This window comes from Haemaphysalis longicornis, unplaced genomic scaffold (genome assembly GCF_048455015.1).
Source record: "Haemaphysalis longicornis isolate Haplotype H1 unplaced genomic scaffold, Haemaphysalis longicornis Haplotype H1 scaffold_1, whole genome shotgun sequence".
Classification (NCBI taxonomy): domain Eukaryota; kingdom Metazoa; phylum Arthropoda; class Arachnida; order Ixodida; family Ixodidae; genus Haemaphysalis; species Haemaphysalis longicornis.
In genome coordinates this window covers 430,049,692-430,066,853 of record NW_027526203.1, presented here as the reverse complement: position 1 = coordinate 430,066,853, position 17,162 = coordinate 430,049,692, and the positions used below count along the sequence as shown (strand labels likewise).

The window sequence follows — 17,162 nt, the reverse complement described above, 5'->3', positions numbered from 1 at the left end:
ACAGGTTCAGTTTGTGCCGCTCTGTGTCTTGTTCTTGAACTTGACACTGTGTTCAGTGTCCCAGGTTCCCTCATTTTGAGGATTCGCAAGTTAGGCGGATAATACTTTGTCTGAGGCCCTCTACTTGTCCAAGATTTAATCCAGAAATTGCAGCATTTCGTCTTATAACTACTCAGGGCTCATTGTCTATATTTTTAGCTAAATTTAGGTGCAAATGTATAAATAGTTATCTTTGCTGAGTTCACACTTAATTTTCTTTACTAATCGAAGCGGGAGCTAGCATTGAGGCGCTGAACCTGAGCAATGAAAAAAAAAATAAAAGCAGTTCATTTTGGTTGGTATGAGCACGGAAGCGCTCACCTAACCTGTTAGCAAGAAAAATCTTAGTGGCTTAGTTGACACCAAAACCATCAGTTGCAGCTCGTTGTGCAACAACAAGCGTATGCACATGTGATTTCCAAGTGTGCAAGCAAAGATTTCTTTGAACAATTTTTTGCATGTTCAGAGAGAAGCCCCTGGATTGCGCTGTGAATTGGTCAAAGCAAACTGTGACCTCAAAGCATTCACTATGCACAGTGGTCAACGCTGCGATGGGTTGGAAGTTGGGAATGCAACTAACTGGGCAATTGCGGGACAAGGTACAAACCCTCCAGGTTAATGTTCTGGTTGAGATGGCCTTGAATGGGAAAAGGATTATTAGTACTAAAACTTCCTCTCTAAAGTTTTCACCATTAGTAAGGCTGTGGCCATGTTATCTGGTTTGGCAGTGACAGTCATTATATGAGAGACTTGCATATCAGCATTCCAGCGATGCTGATCAAAAGCTGTTATAGTTACACGAATAATTAAATATTAATATATTTCTGTTGCAAAAGTAGAGTTAAATAGTTGCTTTGTTCCCCTATGACCAGGCTCCCACTCCCAAGGGCAAGAAGTCTAAGAAGAAAAAGGCTTCTTCAGCTGATGCCATATCTCCAGGTATTTGCTTCATATTCCCTTATTTGGGAAAAGTCGGTGTGCTTCCTGAATTATTCACACTTTACTTGTTATGGTTGTGTTAAGTAAAAGCTCTTCAGCCACCACAACATTTCCAATTAAAAAAAATGAAAATCTCATTGTTTTTTTCTCTCAATTGGGGGTTTAAGGTACTGTGCGAAACTTGTTTTCTTGAGGGGGTGTTGACATTAGGCTGAAAGTATCGCAGTGGCCTTTCCATAATTAGTTTATGCCAGGCATATCGAAAAAATTCTCCAATTCCTATGACTAGGTGGGAAAATGTGTCTTGAGAATTGAGATATCACCTTTTCTGAAATTTTGAATGTGGCTAAATTATGAGAGTTGTTAAAAACAAATTACAAGTGAGTGATACGAATTATCTGTGCTGTTTTTCGGACACAAATTCAAGTTGTGGATATGAGGCCCGTCGGGGTTTAGGGCTTGTCTAGTTTTTAAAAGGTCTGAAATGTGCGGGAACTTTGCGGGCTATGTTGATAATCAAAATCTGGCGTGCTACAGCCTTAAAAATGGCAATAAAAGCAAGGTGTGCATGAGCTATACCAGAAGTTTAACAAGTTTAGTTATATGCACCATATTCTGCAACAACAGTGTTTCGATTATTAAGAAAATGACAAGAACGAATTGCTACCCTACTTCATATTTCCTGTGACAATTTTCGACAGCACTTTGAACTAAAAGCACCCTTTGTTGTCAAACTCCTATAAAGCTACAAATGGTTCATTTGAAAAAGGATAGAATTTGATTTTAAAGATCCTTTTAAAGTCCTTTTAAAGCAGTGCCTGGTTTCAGTTAGCAGTTTAAACTAAAGGCCTTTATTACATCCAATTGCCACATTTTTATCAAATTAATGTATCAGGAGCTCACCAGAATTTCGCTGTAAAAAACTAATCAAATGTCTCCAAGCATTTCGAAAGTGTCCAAATTTATTACAAACATTTTTGATTCATCTCCGTACTATCAGCTACTCAAACGCTTTGTTCGTAAAAAAAAAAGCATTACAGTGGGCTCAAGATAATTCGTATTTGATAATGGTACTTTTGGTTAATTTAAAGGAAATTCAAACTTCTGGTTAGCCTGCTATTCTGTCAATGTATTCAAAAGCCACTTAATTAAAACTCAGTCATACTAATTGCTTGTCTATTCCTGAAAACATCTGCTGCTTATTGCTACTAGCTGAAGGTTTGCGTTCTTATATTGCCACAACAGTCAAAAATATAAAAATAAGCGCATGAATGCCTCAAGAAAGAAACACGGTGGTTGTAAACAAACGTTTGAAAGAAAGGCTTTCCTAGTTTAGAAGGACAACAGACTGTCCAAAAATTTTTGACCACAGAAAACTCTTAAAATGAGCTAGCAGCACTTACTGGCAGAAAGCTCTCTGTATAAGGCATATGTGGCAAGAAAACAATCGACCATTCATGATCTCTTTGAAAGTTCTGGTCAGCAGTGGTGTCAATAAGTGTTTCGTGGAGCTTACACCTTTAACTGGCATTCAGAGTTTAATCATTTTCCGACATAACCACTTTTGGCGTTACCAAATTGGCTGAAAACGACGAAACTCACAATATGGACGTGGCATACTGTTTTTCAAAATTCTGGTCGGCAGTAGATGGCCAAAATACTTGTTGGTCACCTTTCAATTCTTCTCTCTTTATATTGTGTTTTTAAAAAAATGTGTAGAAATGCCAAAAATGATTCAAATGGATGCCAAATCGTAACGTTCACTGTCATCTTGCCCAGATTGATGCAAACAAAACCCCACGATCCCTTCCAAGTTTGAGTCACTGATGGTAGGTGCGGACACACCATCACCCTCCTTTTTTTTTTTTTATAAATCGTGCATCCTGATAAGCCAGACAAGTATGCATTGGCATTCTAATCTGCAGTCTATTACATCGCACTCCGGTTTATCCTCATTGCATTTTATCCTTCTCGTGCATGTGTGTGGCAGCACTGTGTGTGTAGCAAAATAAATTGTTTGATGAATTTTTCAGATGAAGTGTTCATGCCCAAGGACAACATTGACCTGGAAAATGGCGACATGGATGAACTGGAGCGAGAAGTGGAAGCCTTCAAAAGGCAAGCATCGGCTGCTTTAATTAAAAACATTAATGTTTTTTTTTTTTTTTTTTAAGAAAAAAACAGCCCTCCCAAGAGCATTGTTTTGCTTTTGGGAGGGCTGTCTCCGAAACTCGGTATAGCAACTGGAAAGTTCGGGCCACCTTTTCACAAGGAAAAGAAAATTGGTGTGTTTATTCAGAACATTATTTGAGGTAATGTTCACCTAATGAATGAAAATGTTATGAACACAATTATTTGTGTTAAGAATTACACAAGTTTTCATATCTTTGTCTTGTCAGGTTATTTGGTCTACTTGGGCCCTCAAAGCAATCGCTTTGGACTTGTGCTGCTGGCAACGAGTTTAAGGAAAAGCATAGTGGGCATGCAGTTTGATTTGTATTTATTGTTTCGTGAGATGTTCTTGAACAGGACCATGGCTGTCAGTTTATCTACTATAGTTGATGACAGGGTAAGAATGCAGCTCCGCCCACAAGCGTTGTTTGGCCGCTAGCTGACTCTCCGCGGTTAGAAAAAATAGTTCGTTATATTGCAGCTGTTTATACCCATAATTACTAATATGAGCGGATGACAGTATAACCATCTGATTATGATATCGTTTATATATGTTTCATTCCGAAGAATGAATGATTTTCACTGGAAAAAGAAAAAGTCGTCCTCATTGAAAACTGGCTCAGGAGGAAAAAAAAATTACTCACTAAAACAAAGGTTATTCTTGATAGAAACTATTCCCAGTCTATTTTATACTTAAATCAAAGATATCTTTGATTGTTTTACTGTTAGACAACAAAAATAAACATATAAACAACACGCACACGATTTTTTGGGTCTGAATAGTTCGAATTTCGACCGCTGCACGTCGCTTAGCCGTCGTCTGCTTGGAAAAACATAATCAACATAATGGTCGTCGTTATATTTTGTCGGGCTCGTCGCTGTTCGACTATTTCTTCACTTCGCGTGTGCAATCATTGTCAAGAAATGTAGTCGGTACAATATCTTCCACAGCCATCATCACCGCTAAATCAAGCGTCGTAAACGCAGGGTGGAAGAAAGGGGCGGTTCGTCGCCGCAATGGCTGGATGCAGTGCACGGACTGTGTAAGCCCAGGGTGAAAAGGAAACCAGCGGCGAAAATTCATCGGTGTCTTTCAGAAATCGGCCACGATATCAACGGGCCATGGTTCTATGCGACTGTTTCGAACGTAGTGACGCACTGCAAACACCTATCGCGGCGACGCACGCAACCGTGGAGGTCGCGATGCCGCATAAGGTGTCCTGCCTTGCGAAATCAGCTGTAGGTGCGAAGAAACAAGCGTTATTTTATTCCGCTTAAACGAGACGACAAAATTAACACCGTATGGCGCGAGCAGAGAACTGCGGGATGTGAAACGTTACAAGACTAATCATTTATACTTCACGAGACATGCGAGTGGCGAGACGCTTTACGTCAGGTGGTTAGATTGACAGTATACAGTGTCATGCTTTCAATCCAGGCGACCATTTCCGAGGTGTTTCCCGGCGATGTAATAAAAGAGCTGCCGGCGTTTCTTTAGTGTCATATCACCACCGCGCAGAGTGGAATGATAACGCAGAGAACCCCAACTGACGGTGAAAATTGATAGAAAAACACCCTTAAGCACTAGCAGCGGCCTAAAAAAATTACTGTTGCGAGCTTTTATGAAAAAAAAAACGAATAGCGACCTACAAATGCATCCGTCCGAAGTTCGTTTCGAAGTTGTGCTACATTCAACTTTCATTGGCTTTACACTGATGTGCAGCAGCCTACCGTGAAGATATTTTTATTGTTGATGAGGATTTTGAAATAGCATACATAAAGAAAATATTCGGTTCAACATGTAGTTGCTTTGCAGCCATGTCATGTCAAGCTTTTGTGGAAGCATTTTAATTTCTGATAATCTTCCCGAAGCCAATAATCTTCCCCTATGTACACCAAACAGTGACGTCGAACACTGACTGCCCCATACGAAACTTGAACGAACAGCTATACAAGTGCATTCAATTCTTACTGCACCTATTTAGACAACCACACTCAACAGGTCCAATAATATGAGTATGAACGTGAGATCTAAGTGAATTATTTAAAAATGTGCCGACATCTCCATGCAAGCATTTCCATTTTATCCACTTCTGCAACCAATCAGAGCACCAAACTGGAACAGAGAGAAGAAATATTTAATTCTCACTGCCCCTTGTCAAGGTGTCATGGGCTACTGCACAAGCATTTTCTATTCTTACCGTACTTTCCAGCCAGCAGCAGCAAAGTGGCACCCTGAAAGCCTGACATTGGATCCATTTTGATTTGCTGCACCAGTGTTTTCAATGCCTAATGCAGCTTTAAAGCCAAAAGCAACAGTGTGTACGTGAAAAGCAGTGACTTCACAGCGTTAAGGTGTGGCATGAATTCATTCTAACGTACTACATAAGCATCTTCAACTCTCACCACAACTTCATGGCCAGAAACTACAATGTGTGTGCGAGAGAAGCAGCGATTTCATAGCCTGAAAGTGTGGCATGAATTTATTCTAACGTACTATGTTAGTGTCTTCAACCCTCCCCACAACTTCATGGCTAGAAGCTACAATGTGTGCATAAAAAGCAGCGACATCACAGCTTGAAGGCCTGGCATAAACACATTCCAACGTATTTTATCAGAGCTTTCACTTCTCACCATAGCTTTCTAGTCAGAAAGAACAGTTCAACCTTGCAAAGGAGTTACATAGCATCTTGAAGAAGTGACGTAAAATCGTTGCGACCTGCTGAGTAAGTTTTTCCAATTTTTACTGCGTCTGAACCAGCCAGAAGCAACAGTGCGCACAGAAAGCAGCGACATGACACTCTGGAAACCTGAAGTTGAACCATTTTGATATGCCGCATCACTGCTTTCTATTATTCTTGCAGCTGTATAACCAGAATGAACAGTGCATGCTCGAAAAGTATCAACATAGCATTCTGAAGGGGTGACATACCTCATTTCTACCTGCTACACAAGTATTAGCAATTATTACTGCAGCTCTTCAACCTGAACCACCTTCAGCCACTGTTTGAAGGCTCTCCACAGTTGCTGGAACAATAAAAACATCTAAAAGTGGGAAGCGGTGTTGAATCTAAATTAAAGTATGCTCCATGATAAGACGCTCAAACATGTCCTCCACTCTGTATAATACAGTCTATCATGACAGAGACACTGGAAATCTGAATGTCTGCCAATACACTGTAACCCCTTTGTTGAAGCACAAGCACCAAAATGCAATCGTTAAACTACAGCCATCACCATGAAACACTTTTTTATAACTCATAAAGCCCATCACACAAACTGCATGAAAATAAAGGGAAGATAAACTATTGGTTCATTCCTACTAAACGCATTCAGCTATTTCAAAACAACTTTAACAGCTCACGACACTTATGAGAAATTCCACACTGCACATGAAATACGCAGCCTCAGTACATGCATAGTCAGTTTCTCTTATGCCACTTAGTGTAGCGATGGGAACATACGCACCATAAGCTTACCAAGCATAATAAAAAGCTGCGCGCGTGTGTAGTTTTGGCAATGTATAAAAAAAACTACGTGGTCATGTTGCGGGGCCACACATTTCCGGCTTCCTTCAACGGCGTGATTCAAAATCCACCAATCATGCAGTTTCGATGTTTATTTAGCCCTCTTATACGTTTCAAAAATGCTACTGATGACAGTCAAGAAACGAAACGCAACCACATTTGTTTACCTCAACAATACTCGCACTCGTTCATATTTTTGTATGTTCGATAATGTGCCCATTGGCACAAACAGAACGCCATAGGCACCCGTCTCTCGCAGGAAGGCAGGTACATACCGATTTTCTTAAAGCTACCCAACCCAGTCTCGGATAATTGTGCACGAGCGTTTACTTCTTCGCGAGTCTCTGCAATAATGGTTTAATCATACCTGTTTACGCCAGGGGGAAAAAGACGCCACACCGCTGCTCCGTTCGTACCCCGGCAGGCTAAAGCAATGCGCGAATCGACAAGGAAAGATACCTTACATTGTAAGATTTGGCAATCGTCGTAATAACGTGTTCGGCTGTACGAGCGGCCGTATCCGGCCAAAAAACACGCCGCACACGTTTGCACGATCCGCGTCGGGCCGGACGGACACCACGTAGGCCTGCGCTCAACATCGGGCGCAGCCTACGCTCACAGCAACAAACGAAAACGCTTGCAACTTGTCACCGCTACTGCCGTAAATGAAAGCAAATCGCATTATTTCTTCACAAAGGTTGCGTTACACCGACACAATTTCCACAATCACACCAGCAACAGATGCAGCTTCGACGCTTTGCCGTTCTCAGATCGAGTTCGTTGACGACGTTCCGAGTACGTAAAACAGCCCACCAGTGCCACCACGATTTCCTCACGTACGTAGAAACCACGACGCGGCAAGACACACACGGGACAGGTAACGATAAGCGGCTTCTTGATGCACTACAGCACAATTCGTAACACAAATCGCCTGCAGAGCTGTTGGTTCTCGGCAACCTCGTTGTCGCTCGACAGCGCAGCAGCGGTGGGGAAGCGAGCGCGGCCATATTGGAAGTAGTTCTCCTTTCAAACGTACGTCGCAGGCGTCACACAAACGGCGAGACGCCATTGGTTGCGGATGAACACAAAATCCCTTTGATCTTGAAAAGCCGCTGCAGAGTTAAGCTGTCACCAACTATAGGAACAGTTTGTCAGATATAAAAAGTAATGTTAGCATGCATGGTGCCTGCGCCATGAGCCTCCATTACAAAATGCGCAATTTGGGTGGCCCTCTGGAAGAAATCTGGTGCTTTCACATTATCACAGGCACCAATTTGTCCCCCATGTGACGTGAAAACATCTTGTCAGTGACTTTGCATAAAATTTATGGCCAGTGCAATATTCGGGACAAGCACGTGATGCGGAAAAATCTGCATGGAGTTGAAAATGAAACTCGGTGGTTAATGCTTGTTGATGTTCAATGTCAGTTATCTCTCAAAACATAAACTTGCGGTTTATTATCTTCTGACTCGCTCATGTAGCGTTGCTTGCAGGAATGAGGTTCGGTGCGCTAGAATCGTGCCCTGCGAGCTTTCACCGAGTAGCTGTTGCGGGATGAAAGAGTTCAGCACTATGAGAGTTCAGCACTATGAGCCTCCTGCATTGCAGCGCCACCTAACATTTCCGAAAAGAAACAGGACCAAACCTGTTGGAGACTACATCCGAATTGACAGTTGCAACACTAGACCTCTGGAGATGCCCTGGTATGGAAACGAAACTGGCTGGCGAACAGCTGGCGGCGCGCAAGGTCGGTTTGAAGCACTCTACTTGTCGGAACTGATGTCTAGAGACTGGGTGTTATCTTTTAACTTTCATCGGAAGTTCTTATAGCAGAAATCAGGTTACAGTGAGATGAAATCACGAGCGGCATGCTTTTTTTCGAGGATCAGTAGCGGACGGTGAAGGTGCCATAGCAGATAGGCTTGAAGCTGGGTAAATGAATAGTAGCGCCAAATATGAATTTCGCGATGCATAAGTGAAACTGAAACTGTTGTAAACTGTTTGTGATTGGTCTTGTGGTAAGTATAACTACAACACGACTTACAACAACGGGTGAAAAGGCACCAAAACTGCCCAAAATCATAAAATAACTTTGCAGACAGGTACTGCTTGATATTTTCAGCTGATTTCAAGGATTATTACAGTGCGAGTGCAAACCTGGCAATTAGAAATTATCTTCTGATTCACCGTTCAAGCCCTGATAACAAAAACCAAACACTGATGCTGAGTAATTTTGAGCATCACGCCTTCTTTGGCGTCAGTGACACACGATGACCATGCCCCTGGTCCATACCCAGGTGATGCGAACGCGTGTCAAAAATCATGTTTTTGTCTCAAAAATGAAAGCATAGCTGATCTTGAAAGGGCATTTTCTGAGCTAAGCCCAAATAGCTTTACTTGTTCCAGAAACGCCTGGAACGCTATGAAAAAGGGCTCCCAAGGTATTGATTGATTTGATTGATTGTGGGGTTTAATGTGCCTACGCTACACAGGCAATGGGGTGCGCCGTAGGGGAGGGCTTCGGTTTAATTTTGACCATCTGGGGATCGTTAACGTATACCGAAATTTTGAACACACGGGCATTTTTGCTTTGCACCTCCGTTAGAAAAGCGGCCGCTGTGGCCGGGAATCGAACCCGCGTCCTTGTGCTCAGCAGCAAAACGCCTTAGCCACTGTGGTGGGTTGCTCCCAAGGCATCGTTCAAATTGAATCATTTTGAACAGGCGCGGTAACGAAAGACTTAACAGTGCGGCTGTTCATAACAAGACTGACCTTGAAGAATGCCCCGAATGATTCAAAGTGTGCAGTGTGCACTGCCTTGCTACTCAGGCCTTTTGTGAACTCCACTTCTGGATTCACAGGAAGGTGAGAAATAGTCACATATCCTGGTTTAAAGAATACAACAACTTGTGAGATGCTCACACACGCGCACGCGCGCGCGCACACACACACACACACATGCACGCACGCACACACACATGCACACGCACAGACGCACACACACATGCACACACGCACACACACAGACGCACACACAGACGCGCGCGCGCGCGCACACACACACACACACACACACACACACACACACAAACACACACACACAAACACACACAAAAATAGCAGCATCTCCACTCCGTGGATGATGGAGAGGGTGCGGAGTACGGGGACTCGAAGTGACATCCAAGTTGCGCCCTGAGTGACATCCGATTTGCGCCCCGACTGTCATTCGGTTTGAGCCGTGAGTTGCACCTTGATTATTCCCTAAATGAAACTGCAAATCACGGCTCAAAAGGCTCCTAGGAAGTCAAATACGAAATTATGTTGTCAGCTTTGTAATCCGACAGCATTGAGAGGTGATAATTACCTGAAGATGACTTCCAGCCATTCACTAGTGACCTTTGGTTCTGAGAAAGGGTAGCTTTATTCTGGCAAAGCTTATTTCTGAAGGTCCCCGGCATGTGAAACAAGTGGACCTTGCACTTTCAGCCAGTTTCCAGCAGTTTCGGTTTCGTTTTTGCGTTGCGAAATTCATATTTGGCACTATTACACAGTTACCTGACTGCGAGCCGATCTCCCATGGTGCCTCCGTCGCCCGCTACTGATCTCCAAAAGAAGCATGCCGCTCGTGATTCAACTTCACCCATGCCTTACTTTTATGATAACAGCTTGAGCTGAAAGTTGAAAGATAACACCAAGTCGTCGAAAATCAGTTCAGACAAGGAGAGCGCTTCCAATCAGCCTTCATCACCGGCCAGTTTCGTTTCTGTACGAGGGTATTTCCGGAGGTCCAATGTCTTTTCTTAGTAGAACTATCTGTACATTTCCGGAGGTCTAATGTCTCTTCTTAGTAGAACTATCTATCCTTACAAAGTCTCCAGCAGGCTTGATATCGTTTCTTTTCAAAAATATTAGGTGGTGCTGCAATGTAGCAGGCTCGTAGTGCTGAACTCTTCATGGCTCGACCGCTACTTGGTGGAAGCTTGGTGGACACTATTTTAGGGCATCACACCTCATTCCTGCGAGCAGGGCTACCATAGCGAGTCTGAAGATGATAATAAACCACAAATGAAAGTTCTGACTAAGTAACGATCAGAACATCAACAAGCATCCACCAACGAGTTTGGTTTTCAACTCCAAGTAGATTTCTTCGCATCGCTTGCTTGCCCTGAATCTTGTGATGGCCGTAGTCATTGACAAGGTATTTGTACATCGCGTGGCGACTAATTGGTGCCTCTAATAAGGTCAAACCACGAGATTTCTTCCATAGAGCCATCCAAAATTGCAAAATTTGAAATTAAGGTTGGGCTTCCCCACAAGGCACGGGCACATGCGTGCTAACATTTTCTTTTATATCTGACCAATTGTTAAGTGCAACTTAATTTTTTTTCCACGACAGGTTCTTGAAATGTTTAACTGAAAACATGTATTCTGAATTGTTTCTACTACTGGTGGCTTGTTATACACAACTTCCTTTCTTCTTATTTTCTTTGACGCATGGGCAAAAAATGTTAAATTTGATATTTTTTTTCGCTATCATTAGTTATAAAAAGCGCATGGAATCATCTGCATTTTATGTCACTGGCAATATATGCCTGACCAATATGCTTAGCACAGAAAAAATGTTTTCTTAGGTACATCAAAATCAGTCATTTTCCCACGGTAACGAAAGAGTTACCACTCGGCCATTCCCGCAACACAGTGAGGTGCAAGAATTCAGCATACAATGCCTGGAAATCAATGAATATCTGTGTGTAGTTTTTGCCGTGTTTTATAAATTCTGGCAGTGATAACGTTTGTTCATCACGAACCGATCTTGCTAATAGCCCTGTCATGCGATTACTTTTAACACATTTGGCCAGAGATCCCTCGATTTTTTCCACAAAAAGCTATTGCACAGTTGCAATCTTACCTACGTAGGCCCAGTTAGCCATGAAAGGAATGCACCACTAGAATTGTCTTTGGTAACAGCTGTCCAACAAAAATAGCTTGGTTGAAATTGTGTCATGGCAGCCTATTGCTGCTAGGGAAAAAAGGGTGTGATTGTTTTTCTGCGATTGGAACGGTGCAAAAGCACGTCTGCAAACGTCGAGACACTCGAGACGGACTGAAAACCCCGGTGTGCTTTGCGATGCTCACTGACTACACCACTTCTGGTGTCAACGCCCATATTTGTGTATGTGTGTGTGAGTGTGATGAGAGATAGAGAGAGAGAGAGAGCATTTATTTGTCCAACATGGCTTTGAAGCAAAGGGGAAGGTGGGGCCTCTTCACTTCACCCCCCTCAGATGGTGGGTAGAAGCCCTTGGGCTCCGGCGGCGTCTTCGCCCATTTGGACAGCACGAAGCACCTGAGAGCAGTTCATTGTAACTTGAATGGGCACACATGCGCTTGAATCGGGTTGCAGTGCTCGCACTCTGTTGCTATCCGGAATTAAGTTTTTATGCTTCCTTTAAGGGGAAAAAAATGTGACAAAGCATTACTTAGGCTCGTTTGGTCAATGCAATGACATATACAAAGTATTGCTAGCTCTGCCAATTGTAGGGTGCGTAGGGTCCCCACGTTGCGTTGTCATATTCAGCGGCTTCGGGTGTGACGTAGGCAGCCCCACATTTGCTGTTATTTGTCGACGGAAAAATTGAATAACTGTCTTACCGTACTTACCTGATTCTAATGCACACCTTTTTTCCGCAAAAATAGGCCGAAAAATCGCGTGCGCGTTAGAATCGGATACAAAACCGAAACTACCGAAACAGCTGAAATTTCGTTCCACCCATCGCCATCTCCAACTCAAGATGGCGCCAAAGCTTTTAGCAGCAATTTTTCGGATCTAGGTGCCTAGGCTTTTCTATCAGCGGTAACACAAATCGTCAAATTATTCCACTTGCGCGCTTGATAACAGCAATGGCAGCAGCGGCAACGAAGGTGCGCCGCTTCCGCGGCTTACGAGCGGCTGCCACGCGTTCACAACGAGCGGTTGGCTGAAGCGTATGCCTCTGGAGAAGCTCGCGGGATGGGCGTGCGAGGCGTGGGCCACGATCCCATCGAACATGGTTGAACGTTCGTTCAGAAGTGTGGCATCGCGAACGCACTTGACGACACCGATGACAAGACGTTGCGGTCATCGGAAGGCGACAGGGAGCTCTCGGAGAACGACGAGGAGTGAGATGAGATTACTTCGGGAAATAAATCGCCCGTTTCTCACGCATTCGTTTTTCTTGCTCACAAAGTTCCTTGCACGTTACAATCGGAGGTGCAAGTTTTTTTCGGTTTTTTGCCTGGAAAATAGGGTGCGCGTTAGAATCGGGGGCGCGTTAGAATCGGGTAATTACGGTATATCTGCACCGATCCTAATAATTGTTTTCGCGTCTGCATCTGAACAACACGAACAGACCTAGGGCCCGAAAAGTACCTCTAAAAAAAGCATTGCATGGGTCCTTTAAAGTCCTTAGTCATTCTGAGAATAATTTTGCCAACGTTTTTTGTATATTATCTCGTCCATCCTGTAGTACAGCCATAGTTATTCCATCATCTCCTGCACTTCCCCTATTATCCCCCTGAGCACCTTTTCTGCTTTGTCTTTAGTTAGAGCTGGAACCTCACGAATCAGGCTTGTCCTTTCAGTACTGTTTTCTCACCTAACGTTGCTAGCCTGCAACTTTGTATGGAATCTTTCCATTACTTTTACTATCTCATCCATGTTGCTGGTTATGTTACCATTTTCGTATCTGAGCGCATTCATTGTACGCATCCTTAAAGGAGTACTCATACAATGCAAAGCTGAGTGAACTATGTAATTACCTTCCTGTGTATGTAACTACCTTCCCAGGAAGTTTGAACTGTAATTTATGAAGTGTTTTAAATGTACTTTAATGTTTGCATGGGTAAGAAAACGTATAACAAAGCCGCTTCCGATGCAAACACTGCTGCAACATTATGAACGCTTGGTAGCTGAACTGTTGACGTGTGGCTGTGCAACGGTGTACACGGCTTAAAAGGAGCCTTGTTACTGCACCAGTAGGGAGGGGCGTGTGCCTACGGGGGCAGTTTCTGGGTCACGTAACGCAGAATGGTTTAGGCTTACCTAGGCTCCACTAGCAGCATGGATGACGATTGATGCACAGTTTTCAAACATATCACCTTTTTTTTTCCTGCATATGTGTAACTTTGTTTTTGGTAATAGTATCTGGCTGGCTGTGTCTGGCACCATGTGCTGGGCGTGCTATTTGCCAACTGAGCTCAGCTGGCCGGAGCCTCTTTTTCTGGTGGCAAACACCAAATGGGGACCGCTAATCTCCGGGATCGCCTCAACATTCAGTGATGTTCTTTCACTCAACGTCAGCTTTCCGTTGCATTTTTCAGGGTAGCCTGTCATGTTGTAACTCTGCTGGCAGCTGCACATGACAGCTGAGGGCAGAAAAGTTGCTGCATGTTTCCGTGCTATCCCAATTGAACATCGAGGCTTGTTGTCCGTGTGTGCAGTGTTGTCTAAAAACGCTTCCCAGTGCATCTGGGTAATGCATGGTTTGTTTAATATGGCTGCACATGGCTGGTAGTGGCACGATTGAGATTTTCACGTTCCCTAGGGTGTGTCTGAATTGGTTGTACTATGTGAAATGTGGTTTACTGTCAAAATGGTACAATGAGGTGGCTGAGGAGTAAACGCCTGTCCCTTTCCTTTTGGGGGTTCCGACAGGTTTTGCTTCAATTCTGTGCCTGTGGCCAACAAGGAGAAGGTCAATGTCAACCTGAAGGACATCCTGGCACGCAAGAAGCAGTCCTCGGCCTCGGTGATGGCCGCCGGTGTGATGCAGAGGTCGTAAGAGCTACTATGAGGGCTCGTCTTCAACCCGGCACAAAGTGAACCCGGTCGCAGCACAAGATTAGGGACCTCCGAGTTTGAAAAATTAAGTATGAAGCAGTTTGCTCTGTTGAGGACATTGTTGTGTTTCTTGGACGCTGTGTTTGTTTAAATCCAAAAAGAATAAAACTCTTCAGAGCGGCAGCTGAGGCGTGTGTTTACTGCGTTCGCAAATGTACCACCAGTGCTGCAGTCGCCATGATGCAAAAGGCACCTGTAGGAAACAGGTGCCAGATTTTGCTTGCAGAGCAAGGTAGACGCAGTGAGGTAGGGCCGGAAGGAGTTATATTAAAATCGTGTAAATGTCGGGACATGCTTGATATAGAAAACAAAAGTTGAGGAAATAATTGGACGTAGTGCAAATGTGGCTGAATGGGAATGTAAGGTGTCTGCCATGTTACAACACAGCCCCTATTTCCCAGAACGTTCACAATGTGACTATTCTATTTTTAAATTCTGAAGCAAGGAATAGTCAATGCACCATCCATATAAAGTCACTGCACCTGAAAAGCTTGTGAAGAGAGCATTACTCTAAAGAAAACACTGGCCAGGTGTGGAGCCAGATAAGTGTACATGCAGCCGCCCGACCAAATTGCTGATGGCATTCAGTCTTTTTACGATTTGCCTTAGTGGCTATGTGTTCGTACGAATCAAGCTTCTGCAAGAATATATGGTAGCTTTCAGAAAATTTCTGCAGCTGCGAAGACATGAGCTATTCATTTGCTGCGCCACCTGAATTCCAGCAAGTTGCATTGCGTCAAGGTAAGCCTCTGTGGGAGTTGCGTGGCAGTGTTTTGAGGGAGAGTGAAGGTCAGGTGCACTACACTGTGGCCTTAACTGTGCCTTTAAGGGCAGGGCATGTGCAACCTGCAAACTTTACCTGTTACCAGTCTGTGGCTGCAGGCAGAAGGGCACAGCTCTGAGAGCGTAAAAGGGTGTACATGTGTTTTAGTGTCGGAAGGGTTTCTGAGGCCAAAGAGTGCCAAGTTAAAGATTGAGAGGGACACTACTGTCTGTTTTGCATGATTCATTGTGAGGTGTAAAGCAAAGCATTAGTGTTTTCACTGATAGTGTCTCTAACGTGAATATGCCCTGCAGGAAAGCCAACTTTCTCATGATGATGACGCCAACTTTCTCATGTTGTCAGCAGCGCTAGTATTAAACCAAGAGTGTAAAACATGGTTATATTAGTCCTTTTTGGTAAGATGACATGTCATAACCCCGCTTCAAAGGGGAAACCAATAGGAATCATCATCATCATGAAGATTGTGGTTCAAGTGTAGCAAAATTAAAATGCTTCCCTGCAAAGCTTGGCGACAGCTCCATTACGCGCCCTCTGTTAAAGGTTGATGAGCAGCAGACGGAGGAGGAGGAGGAGAAAGACATCTGAGATGCAGGTTTTTAGTACAAGTGGTAAAAGATCAGTGAGAAATCAGGAGAGCCGTTGGAAAAGGGAGGGTAAAGCACTGAGCTGTGAAACTGATTTGCAGCCTATGTTTCCTTGGCTTGGGGAGCCCAGTACAGACAGACTCCACTTCAGGGCCAGGGAATGTCGCACTTGGAAGTTGTAACAGTGTCCACTGGTGCCAATGGACAAAGTACTAATGTAGTCATCATCAAGCTTTGGGTGCCGATTGATGCAAGACCTCAAAGGGAAATTTATTTCAAATGCTAGGCCTCAACTCGGGGGGAATACCTGACAGTTGCGAATGCAAATTAGTCACTGCGCCTTGGTTAAAAAGAGTGGGAAAAAGGTGTAGAAGAAACTGGCTTCCCAGGACCCCATTGACATGGTGAACTGTTCTGTCAGCAAGGTGGACAATGTTGTTTACAGCTGTTAAAAACGGTGCTGTTATCCATATGGCTAGGTGATACCTACCCACAGAGTAGTACGTATACCCATTCTATAAACGTTGCGTATACCTGCAGTGGTGCATTTGCTGAAAGCACAAATACTAGTGGGGCTGACCACAGGAAATATGTCCCCTAGCTGCTCTGAATCCTACCGAAGTCTTGCATACCCAAGGAGAAGCAGTGTCAATGGTTTGTAAGCAGGAATCTATGCGTCATTAGTGAAGCCAATTATTAATTTATTAATAAATTATTAATTTAAGTATTAATTTTATTAATTAAAAGTATTTATAAATTTATTTTAATTTTTTCGAGGTGGCTGTTTTGGCTCAATCAAGCCTGTCTGGGCTGTTGTCAGTGGCAACTCCAGGTCATGATGTCAGTGATGCATTTTGTGTGTGTGTGTGTGTGTCAGCTACGAAAGTTTTGAACAAACATCACACAAAACATACAAGATGAATCTGGGCCCTTTGGTATATGAGTGGAGTATATTTGCTTTTTTTTTTTCTCTTACTGCTATTGTGTACCTCAAAGCATTGCGGAGTAGATCTGCATTTGCGTCCCACTATTTGCTGCAGTTTCAAGGACATTCGTACGCTTTTAAGCGCCATTTGGAATACGGATCTGAAGGGGATTTTAAGGCGAAAATCAGATCTTAATGTTCGCGTTGTGAAGTAGAGAAAATCGGTGCGTGTGCCGGGAAAAGGAAACTGCAACGGCCGAGGAAAGTTCTGCAAAAGGGTGGCGGACCGTAGAACGTTCTGGAGGAATTGGTA

At 43.6% G+C, this 17,162-nt stretch overlaps 1 protein-coding gene across 4 annotated transcripts in view; it reads left to right on the top strand.

The window, feature by feature from the left end:
* Positions 1 to 14,679, top strand: part of LOC144155709 (uncharacterized) — a 104,232-nt gene extending 89,553 nt beyond the window's left edge. For all 4 annotated transcript variants that reach the window (XM_077687323.1, XM_077687322.1, XM_077687321.1 and 1 more), the window contains 3 exons: positions 912 to 978; positions 3,012 to 3,096; positions 14,371 to 14,679. In XM_077687323.1, the coding sequence (XP_077543449.1) occupies positions 912 to 978; positions 3,012 to 3,096; positions 14,371 to 14,497 (279 nt within the window). In that variant the 3' untranslated portion in view covers positions 14,498 to 14,679. The remainder of the gene's footprint in view (positions 1 to 911; positions 979 to 3,011; positions 3,097 to 14,370) is intronic.
* Positions 14,680 to 17,162: the final 2,483 nt, after the last annotated feature.